The 11,201-nt window shown below is 42.5% G+C and overlaps 1 protein-coding gene across 3 annotated transcripts; it reads right to left on the bottom strand.

Annotated features, from left to right (window-relative positions):
- Positions 1-1,210: 1,210 nt before the first annotated feature.
- Positions 1,211-10,971, bottom strand: CRYBA2 (crystallin beta A2). Of its 3 annotated transcripts, none has more exons than XM_025163951.2 (6): positions 10,716-10,971; positions 10,232-10,289; positions 8,664-8,835; positions 7,316-7,457; positions 2,520-2,662; positions 1,211-1,466 (listed from the first exon to the last, which is right to left on the bottom strand). In XM_025163951.2, exons 2-6 carry the CDS (start codon positions 10,275-10,277, stop codon positions 1,319-1,321), a joined length of 651 nt encoding a protein of 216 aa, XP_025019719.1. In that variant the 5' UTR covers positions 10,278-10,289; positions 10,716-10,971; the 3' UTR covers positions 1,211-1,318. The 3 variants fall into 3 exon arrangements, with proteins under 3 accessions (XP_025019719.1, XP_025019291.1, XP_007419883.1); XM_025163523.2 differs by having other exon boundaries at positions 10,232-10,292; positions 10,716-10,970; XM_007419821.3 differs by lacking the exon at positions 10,232-10,289 and having other exon boundaries at positions 10,716-10,968.
- Positions 10,972-11,201: the final 230 nt, after the last annotated feature.

Genomic DNA, 11,201 nt, shown 5'->3' on the forward strand with positions numbered 1-11,201 from the left:
CATGCTCCAAGCTCTGTGGGCTAGCATACATGAAGTGTTGTAGGATACAGCCTACAGGAGCCTGTTGTCCTGAGATCAAACAGCATGCCAGCATGAGTTGTGGAAAAAAAAGACTTTTTTTTCTCAACAGCTGGCATTTAAAGCAAACCACTGATCAGCAAATGCCAATCGGTTCAGCCTTGAGAGACATGAAGAATGAAGAGAGTGCCTCTGAGCGTCTGCAACATGTTTCTTGTATTATCATGAAGCCTTGTTGTTATCACAAATCTGGGTATAGCACTTAGAAAGAGTATATGACTTTCCAATATCCCCACTTCATCCCACCCCCAGGAAGCCCACTGTGGTGCCTTGATGGGCCTGGATATTTATCTGCAGAGATCTTGGGCTGTCCAGCTAGCTACGGGTGCCCAGTGATTCAGGCACTAATAGGAGAGCCCAGTCTCATTACAGTTGTCTTAAATTCTCTGTAGAGCTGCTGTTTTTGCAGCTCATCTCTAGAAGTGAAAAGCTTCACCTGCTGGTTCTGCACATCAAACAGCTATTCCACCTGGGTGAATCTGGGACACATTTGTGCCTGCTGTTTGATTTTACAATTGGTAACCCTACTCTAAGTTGGGAACATCCACCCTTGACCATTTAACAGCTGGGGAGAAGGCTACTAAGTAAACATCGTTTGTAAGGATCTGTGCCAGTCTATGTTGCTACTAGGGCTCTTCAAACAATGTTAGGGCTCAAAGATGAGGTTTTGGCCAAAGTTTATGTAATAATAAATCAGTCTTTCAGGTGTCAAAAGACCTTTGTTTCGTGTTGTTTTTGCAGCAAAAGATTTACATTGCTAACCCTCCTGCAGATAATTGCTTTCAGTTCAGCTTCTTGCTTAGACTTGTTGTTTGTTCATTTGTGGTCCTGGTCATAAGTCAATATCCAAATAATATCCTAACATGTATTGATTTTTTTGGTAGGAGAGGGAAAGCAGGCAGAGTGCATTGTACAAAAAACTTATTCTGGGATCTTCTTTCTATTGCAAAGGGCTCCCTTAAACAATCCTTCCTGTGCATAAGCATAACCAAATAGGATTCTCATTTTTTTTCACCTCCCCACAGTAACTGGAGCCTTTAACAGCAGTTTGATGTAGAGACACTAGCAACTCATACGAATCACAGAACAAAGGTTTCATTGACAGATGGACAAAAAGAAAAAGGGTTTTGGTAAATGCCTTTATTAACTACTGGGTGCAGGAGGCCTACTACTTGGCCAAAGTGAGGGTGGGGGTCGCACAGGAGAGGTAATACTACTGTTGCTGCTGCTAAGACCTGCCTCAATGCTGGACACGGCGGATGGACTGGATCTGGCTGGTATGGGCTTGGGTGCTATATTCGCTGTACTTCCGAAATTCACCATTCTGTCTGTCCCGTTCCAGGATATATTGGTAGCCTCGGTAGCCTGGATATTGATATGCCACCCACCTATGAGAACAAAACAGAACATAGGGAAGACAGGCAATCTGACACATGTTCCTCCATTGGAAAGAGAACAGCACACCTTTTCCTAAGGAATATGTGGATAGTACAACACCTAAACTATACTGGTTGTGAATGCTGGGTGATATAGTCCCAATGTATCTGGAGGGTGGCAGGTTGGAGTAGCACAGCATTTCACTGGTCTTTAACCAGTCCTTTGGATCCCAACCCCGCCAGTCCTTGGACCAGGTAACCAGTCCCAAGGAAGATGGAGCCTAAAAGGGACTGAAAGCAGGGGCATGAGACAGTGTAGCTGTTGTTGCTGTTTTAAAAGGCAGCAATCATTTTTGGAAGATCTATTCAATCAGCTGGGTCTGTGGATCTGTTGTATTCATATCTCTATGATGCAGCAGTGCTGTAGATTTTTATACAGTACTTTAAAAAATCACTGAACGCTGAGAAATGTATTTAAACGTATACAATATGAGGACAAAAGAGATGACACAAGAAGTGAAACTTCCTTGTAATTCCTTGAGGTCTCTTGAAAAGAGTTGGCTTGCTGGGTTCACGCAGCTTGTGATAATTGTGGTTTGTTAAATAAGTCACTATGGGAATGCTCAGTCATAAGCCATAGTTTACCCACTTCAGTAACTGTTTTAATGCAATATGCTCAGCCAAAACCAAAGAATCCCCATCATGGCTTAATACAATGTGTGAGCTCAGCCTCTGTTTCCAGTCAAACCTGATGATGGAATTTAAAACTATGGAGAAGACTGAGCAGCAAACTCACTGCTAGAAAAATTTAAGGCCACCTTCCTTATTATGGGCTTCTTCAGATCTGCTGATACCTGCTACAATGATCATCGTGTGCTATCATCATAGCCACTTTGCTTGGGGATGATGAGTAAAGTAGCCCAATACATATACAGAAGATATCAGAACTGAGAAGACTACAGGACTGATGCTCTTATTAAACCAAGGTAATTACTCAGCAGATGCTCTCTCATACTTATTACCTTGAACAGAAAATTGCACCAAGAAACAGAAGGCATCACTTACGCCCCGGAGTGGACTCTGATGGAGGCTACTTCCTTGCTGCCCCAGCCCATGGCTTGCAGTGATGGATAGTCATCGGTCAGCTCAAACTTGTATCCTTGGAAGTTCTCTCCCTCATAGAGGGTCAGTTTGCTGTCATTATGGTTCTGCAACATAGAGTAAAGTGGAAGATGACCCAGAGTAGGACTAAATGTGGGCAAAACAGGTTACCCCTATTTAAATTTCCTCTTCCCAATTCTCAGGCTTCCTTTCTCCGTCTTGGACTTTAAAATATTCTTGAAATGCCTCTCCAGAGAGAGATGCATGTTGTTAGCTCCCAGGTCTCTTTCTATCTTTCCTAGATATTAATTGTTTAAAGATAGGGCAACGTGGTTCGTGTTTATTACTTTGACCTGCCCTGGCCCTCCTCTTCCTGATATGTCCTTCAGGGGTGTTGGGACCTCAGCTCCCAGAATTCCCAACCAGAAGCCTCAATAACCATACTGGCTGAGAGTTACTGTCCTAGAATACAACTAGGGGCAGCAAGGCCGGAGAAGGCCATATCCTTAATTTGAGGCTTGCCCTCTATTTCAAAGGTTTCTCCCTCCTATTTCAAAGCAGCACACTATTAATTGCTTCAGATTAGAACTAATTGGGAGGCTTATCTAATCTGCCCTTTTAATGGCAGTCACCAGATGCTTCCAGAAGTTCATAAATTAAGCGGATGGCCATAATCTTTGGTTTTTGTCGCTGCTGTTCTCATCACGTGTTATTTAGAGATATTCGATCTCTATACACAACCATTCCATTTAACTCTTATTGTTAATAGTGAATTCCTGGCCATATAAGGAACTGAATCACCTCTTCCACCTTCAACAGGACATAAGATAAATGAACAATGACATAAATATTAAATCAGGTTGGGAAAATAGATGTGAGCTAAGAAGAGATGAATGGATGAGAAACCTGGGCAGAGAGTTGTCTGGCAGATAAACACTGGTTCACCCAAATGAAGCCATCCCTTACATAACACAGTTTATCAACTAAATCTGCATTGGCTAGGTTCCCACAATATGCTAAGGAAGAAATCCTGGTATAGACTTCACAAGGGCTGGATCACTATAAAACGCTAAGCCAAAACCAAACAAATCACATAATGGTTTAGCATGATATATAAACCCTGTCAATATGGAAAAAAATAAAGTTCCTTGGAGATAAACAATTACATCAGCTACCCTATGACTCCCATCATTCTTTCTTTTCATCTTCTTTTTTCCCTTCTTCTATTAATCCTCTTTTATTTTCTCCATCTATTTCACTGACCCCCTGATAGCTGGATATTGCAGGATTCATGAAAAGGAAGATAAGGGCTTCTGTGAATTGTGGCTTAGACTGTATTTGCACAATGTGCTATGCATAAGACATTAATCCATAGCAAATTAACTCATGGTTAATTTACTACATTTATCCATCGTTTTATTAATTTTCTGGACTTATATGATTCATTGAACCCTAAATGAACCACAGAAATTGGGTTCAGACAACAAACTAGACTAAAATTGGTTAATTTGTGCTTGCTGCTGCTGTTATTATTATTCAGTTTATACCACAACTAGTTAAAAGCTTGGCAAAAGAGACATTTTTGCACAGGTGTCCATACCTAACTGCCAAAATGACAGTATGCATTGTGATATCACTATGCAAGCTCTGCCCTTTTATATCGGTGTTGTAGCATCTGCACGCAAGTAGGTAAAGGGCAGAGTTTGCATTATGATGTCATGACACATGTTTCATCACTTCTCTGTCTTGCCCACCTCCTACAGCTAGAAAAATTTGGCATTTTTCCAAATACTGGGAGATTGGGGAGAGAACATTCCATACCTTGGAGGCTACACAGGATAAGTAGCAGCTGGCCAAATTTCTAGCAATGGGGATATCTTTAAAAGGGCTTTTCCTGCTGATTTAACAAACTGGGCAGGTTTATAGTGAGAGTTTCACTCAGATAGTCAGCCCCTCAGCCATTTAGGGCTTTAAAAGTCAACACCAGCACTTTAAATTGGATCCATTAAGAAGCTGGCAGCAAATGAATTGTGCAAGACATGTTCTGAAGGCTGATAGTGCAAATCTTTCATAACAGGCTCTTACAACCTCTAAACCCGAGCATTTAATGTGAAGCCTTTGGGGCAGGACTTTAGTCCTCATTACCTATAAAATAAAATCCAAGTATACTTTTTTCCTGGTGCATCAACCTTTCTCCTGTGTTATTGTCTCCCACATATTGATCATTAGATGGCAAACTTCTTGGCACAGGAATTTACTGACACTCTCTAAAAGCAACTTGGTTGATGGTATTTTATATATGTGTAAAATGTGAGATTCTGTTATCATTTGTCTATTGTTGCCTAAGGCACCTTATACTCTATTTTTTCCTAAACAGTGAACTCCAGACATGCTTGACTTCAACTCATAATCTCCAGCCAGCATGGTCAATCCAGAGGGCACCAGTTGGGAAAAACTGTCCCAGATGTATAGGGCCCACTCATTTTTGCCTTCTAGATTAAAGTCACCAATTACCACAAAGTTTAACTTTTCATCTACCTTGGGGGTCAATTTGTGTTTTGTATATTCTTTCCAAGCAGCTACTGTGAATTTCTATCAATTAATATGAGTGTGCATGCATGGAAACATCTGCTGATCTGCTTCCCAGAAAAAATTTGAAGCCCGAGATATTATGTAAAAAAATGTCTTCCAACATTCCAAGTGTTTAGGATTTGTAGGTTCCCAGGATCCCATGGATCCAAGGGGTTAAATTGGCATTATTGCATCTCCCTCCTTCCTTCCATTGCACATCCCTGCAGCCTGCACTCCACCAAGTGATCCTGCCAGCCAAGAAGAAGATGCTATCTTGCAGCCCTTTATTAAAGTGCGGACATAATCTGACTGGTTCTTATTAAAGCCCAGAGATGGGGACGTGCAGAGACTTTAAAGCCCAGTTTGGAACAGAAGCAGCTGCTTTTGAGATGGAGCGATATGTGCCGGCTATAGCTTTGTGGCGATGGGTGTTATACATTCTGACTCACACACACAAAACTCTCCATTATCCCCTTTTTAAAACCTTGACAGATAACACTCCTGTCCATACTGGTTATTCACTTCTGGTAGCTTTGTAATATATGGCTGGTTTATACGTCCATTTTAAATCTTTCATCTAAAATCAAAATGCCTAACTTACTTGTTTGTCTTCAATCCAAGCCTGAACTATCATGAATGCATTCATATTTTTTCCACAAAGGTGACCTTAGCCCCACCCACTCAGCTTTTGGATGGATAAATTTGGACAGGATTAACACAACAGTAGGCAAAAATCTGATTGGCTAGTTTGGGCTCAATGTCTGTGCACAATTTAGCTGTGTGGTTTATAGTTCAGTGCATTGTATAAATTTAGGAAATTAGCTTAACAGTTAAATAAACCAAGGGTTAGCATGTTGTAGGACAATGGCTTTTGTCTAGAAGGGTTCATAAATACCATTTAATTTATAGTTATTTATGGATTAGGTTTGCAGGACAATTTACAATATAAGAATATCTGATAATGTGTCTCCTCTTCTTCATGGGTCTACTGTCTAATTTTGATCCTGCCTAGAAGTGCAACTTTTGGACTTGGAGATGTCCTCTACTGACCTCTGCAGATTCAAATTGATGTGTACATAGTCCCAATGCTCTGTACAGTAGGGTAGGTAATTCTCCAGTGCCTGAACCTCCCTGCCTCTCCTCCTCCATCCTGCCAGTCCTAGCTCAGTGATATTTTGAGTACAGGAAGTTAATAAAATAAGGCCCATCTTAAATCAATCAGGTGCAACCAAATCTTAGTCATTTCACTGGTTCAGTTTAGGGTTGCCAGCCAAACCCAGTCTTTGAAGGCATTTTGTTCTGAACCACATAGAAGAAATAAAGTGGGGGATACTTTTGTTTCCAGTCAATTATACAAGATTCTAAAGCAGTCATAAGGCTTGGAACTGGCCTTTTTAATTTACATAAAGGTGTATGCTTTTGTCTTTGGGGAACATCCTCCTCCGACCACTCTCACATGCGAAAGTCACTAAATTAAATGTGACAGTAGTTGTGTTTTGCACAATAGGAGTAAATCGCTTATATATATCTGAGTACACAACCCTATACTCTAGGGTTATCAGGTCACAGTCCAGAGGCTATATGGCCTGCATACTTGAATTCCCCAAGATGCAAGAGAAGAGGTGGTCACGACTGCTCCAAACCTTTCTCCCTGGTGGTCCCTCTTAGTGCACTCCGTGTTTCTTGCAGTATTAAACACAAGTTTACATTCACTACATGACACGCCAGGTCAGACCTGACAGGCCCCAGAGGAGAGTGGTTCTTTTTAAATTGCACTGATACTTTTGGGGTCTGAAAGTCTTCTAATGAAGAACTCAGAGCACTTCAAAATCTCACTTGCCCCTCTACTAAGAGCATCTATTCTGCATCAGGCAGATGTCAGCTTGTCAGAAAGCCAATTAATTTTATTTCAGCTTAACTAATGTTACTCGCTTTGGCAATTTCACTTTAAGCTCCTTATTCTTGTCTACTCTTCTGCCATGCTTCCACATAATTTATTAGAAGCAGCAAATGAAATTAGTATGGAATACCCTTTTGTGTGGTTATTTTCGAAAACGATCAATTCAATGCAATGATTTGGACTTCCCTTGCCTGGTGGTCCTCTTTTTTAAGAAAAAAATCCTTTTACTTTGTGCTCTCTGGGAGAAAATCAGGATGGGTCCCTTCTGAGTATTTTAAAGAGAACTCACAGCACATCTGATAGCCCGGAAGGAGAGTAGGTGGTCGGTCCTGTAACCGCTGTTTCCACTCCAGGCCTCCCAGTGAGGATAGTCTCCTTTCTCCAAGATGAATTGCTGTCCTTGATATTCAGGATACTCAAAGCCCACCCAGCTATTGGTCAAGAAAAGAGAAAAAAATATGAAGATATGTGGCTTCACACTCTAAAATCAAATTCAAATTTGGATCAAATCTTAATAGGATCCCCAAAAAAGTTATGGGACAAAAGGCGAGCAAAGTCATACACAGGGCATCTCTCCCCGTTTCTCTTCCATAGTAACTGTAACAATGCGCTTTTTTTTTAGTTTTGCAGATGTTGTTCAGTGAAGCAAGTACTTGCTGTGTTAACTTACCTCTTAATATAGGTACCCTGGCAAAAATATGCATGTTGTTTTAGAGTTAAAAAGGATGGGACACCCTACTTCCTACATGCTTAATCATCTTCTCTGCAGTACTGTGATGGCTGTAAATATTCTTTGATGTTTGGGGTAAATATAGAAGAAGTTGCTTTACAATGAATCAAACTATTGGCCTTTCAGACTTACATGGATTCTGATCGCCAGCAGCTTTTCAAAAGTTCAAGCAGAATTATTTCAAATTAATGGCATCTCACCATAGATGCAAAGTATCAAACCTGTGACTGTGCATATAAAGCAGGCGCTCTACTACAGAACTCTGCTTTTCCCTTTATACAACTCTTTGACAGGGTTTATCTGCTATTATTTCCTCTTTTAAATAGCTTGCTTATGGAAGTTATACACAATACAGAAGCAAAAGTAACCTGCAAAAATAATTCATACTTTGACTTTGCTATTTACAAATACTTCATTAAAATTGTTAAAAAATTAATATTTTCTCAAAACACACTGGATCGTATTATCCTGTAAATGGCTCAGGGCTTTCCAATGATTAAATACTTTAGAGTAATTAAGCAATGTGTAAATGATTAATATGTGATATTTAAATAAAGCTATATATTTCTATAACTCAACAGAGTTTTTTTTAAAGTGTTGATGGCAGAGTATGATACCTAAGAATTTAATAAGCAAAACCCACATTTCATTGTTAGAATTTGCAGCACTGCTACTTCTTTTTAATGTCTGATCTCAATGAATCTTAAAAATCAGTTAAGGTTTCCTCCCATTAATCAGTCAATTAAAGCTTTAGTTAATCAGTCAGCTTTAAAGATGACAGCTCCTTTGAAAGGCATTTATTTATCTATACTCCATGTGAAAGTATACAGGTTCTCAGAATCAGCTGAAAAGACCAATAGGTCCTTTGGGCTTCCCAGCATATACTGTGAGCTGTGGAAACACTTACGGGCCAGTTTCCACTTTGATGGAGCGGATCTTGCGGAAACCACGTTCCATAACATTGGGGCACTCCATCAGGAACTCAGAGCGCTTCCCCTGGAAGTTTTCTTCTTCCCAGACAATGATCTTGAATTGCCCCAAGCTCTCCATGTGTTGGCTGGTCATGGGCAAATCTTTTGCTGTGGAGGTGGAATATGACAGTTAAGAGTCCATTCTTAGAGCAGCTGGAGTATGTAGGTGTAGGGAGAGATGTGTATGTGTGAATCGAACTCAGTCCCTTCTGTGTTATATGTCTGATAAAGTCTCTCAGCTATGGACAAAGATACCAAGGAGTAGCAGTGGCAACCACTGTGCAAGATTGCTAAATAGAGAAGAGGCAGGCTTAGGGAAACCTGAGAGGCCAAGAAGAGGAAAAGTGTTCAAAACTTTGTTTTTGAACAGAAGTTGAACAGGATAGTATTGCTACTGGGCGGATTGCAGGGTGTGGAGACAGAAAGGGTGTATGGTCTTCCTTTTCATCTATTTTTCTCCCTTTATGTTATTTCTCTTTCTCCCTGACTAATCTGCATAATGGAACACTATCTTCTTCTTGCTATCCAGAGGTTGAATTCACACAAGTGGTAATTAAGAGTGTGACAGAGAAGAACAACAAAGGGCCTAGTATATTGATAAACTGGATGACATGACATCTCAGCTCTTACACATCATATAGTCTTGTATACCGTTATACAAAGACATTTTTCATTCTCTGGACTAAACCATGATTTACTGATTATGCCACCATTGGCTGGATTCAGACATAACACTTAGCCATAAACAGAGAATTACAAAGCATAAGTGGGGTCACACAACACACTAAGATAGAATCAAACCAACCACACTATAGCTGACATGCTGTGATGCTAGGCACCCAGCCATAGAGACATACATATTCATGCCAGCAGCAATTATATTAGATAGGAAGGAGCACCTCACCCCAAGGAGCATGTTTAGGAGTATTATTCAACAGTAGCAAATTGTCAATAATTTGACATTATTATTATTAATTGCCAGTGTTCACTCAACACCCTTAACCAGGCCTGCTGAAGAATTAGTGGTTATATTTACACAACATGCTTTGATCTTGTTTAGGGTTGAGTAGGGCTCAGTATATTGCAAAGAGAGCCTGAACATACAGTACTCTACAGCTATGGGGGAGAGGGGAACAGGCATTTTAATTTTCTGATTTGGGTGCCAAATGTCTTGAGCAATTGCTAATCCTTCTTTTAATTCATAGCTCAATTAGCATTTGGCTGCCTTTGTAAAATCCCTGATCCCAAGGAACCCCTGAGAATTCTGGAATGGAAGGAACCTGATGGAAGGGAATTTCCAAATTCAAGGGACATTCTCCTGCCTCCCCACTGCATAAGGGGAGCCCAAACTGAAGGCCTTTCCTTTATGGCTGCCTTGTAGCTATATTGGTGGCAGATTTGCACCTGCGGCACTCTACACACGCCTCTCAATCCTGATATACAGCACACATTTGTGCACGCACAGATCGTGTAGGCATGCGCTCAAATGTATGCGCGCACACACCTGCAGATCTCGGCGGTCCGCTTCTTCTCTCTCTGTCTGTCGACATAGTCTAATAGCCCTGCTGAGAACGTGCGAGACGCGAAGAATTAGAAAGGAAGGCGACGCTGAAATGCCCTCGGACCCCGTCGGCCTCCAGGTCGGGCCATCCAGTTGCGAAGGAGGCTCCCCCGCCCGTCCACTCATGCAATTCAGACCGCAGCACCCTGCCACAAGCCAGCGAAGAGCAGCAGCGGCAGCCGCCGTCCAGCGCCGGCATCTCCAAACGGCTTCCAAGGCTACCCAGGCCAAGGAAGCGCGGCAGCTCGGCGGAGCGCGCTGATTCTCTGCATTCAGCGCTCGGCTGACCGACCGACTGCAGACTGAGCGTCCCAGAAGAGCCACCCCTCACCTCACCCCACTGCAAAAGAGCGCTTCCCCAACCCCGGGGAATGCAGGCGAACCTGCAGAGTGCCAGGATACCCCAAAGCAGCGCGCAGGGACTTACCGTTGGCGGAGCACACAGCGGCAAGAGTGGCGATGCCGGGTTGGGGGTCCCGGCCGCATTATATAGCCCGGCCCGGCCAAGTGACAGGGGTCGAGCACAACGGGTTGCGCTGAGTCAGCAAGGGCAACTGTGGGAGGGAAGTCAGCCGGGCCTGTCCATTCCTCTTGCCCATCCTGGCGAGATGCCTCGCCTCTCCGAGGCCCATAATGGGATGGAGCGGGCATGTTGGCTTAGCAGTTGAAGAGCGAAAGATAAAGGCCCTGACGCACCGATTCCCTTTCACCTCGGAACAAAGCCCAGCTCAGCTGGAGGATTAAGCTCGCCGCCCTTTTCCAGGCCATTGCGCGGGAGGGACCGGCCGCCTTTCCAAAGGGCAGAGAAGGCCCGTGGCGCCGCCATCGCGAGGCGAGATTAGCGCGATGCCTCCCTCGAAAAGCCCCGCTTGTCCCTGTCCCCCGCGTTGCGCCCTCAGAAAGAGTCTTGTAA

The sequence above is a fragment of the Python bivittatus genome, unplaced genomic scaffold (genome assembly GCF_059951505.1).
Source record: "Python bivittatus isolate LINGU-HERP-01145 unplaced genomic scaffold, Pbiv_v1 ctg000480_np1212, whole genome shotgun sequence".
Lineage (NCBI taxonomy): Eukaryota > Metazoa > Chordata > Lepidosauria > Squamata > Pythonidae > Python > Python bivittatus.

Bases quoted from the DNA above. Each gene is read 5' to 3' on its own strand.
- CRYBA2 (XM_025163951.2), bottom strand. From the start codon at position 10,277: ATGTCGACAGACAGAGAGAGAAGAAGCGGACCGCCGAGATCTGCAG. The intron at 7,458-8,663 runs GTAAGTGTTTCC...CTTGACCAATAG, and splicing joins ATCAAAGTGGAAACTGGCCC to CTGGGTGGGCTTTGAGTATC. The intron at 2,663-7,315 runs GTGAGTTCTCTT...TCTATGTTGCAG, and splicing joins TCCGGGCTATCAGATGTGCT to AACCATAATGACAGCAAACT.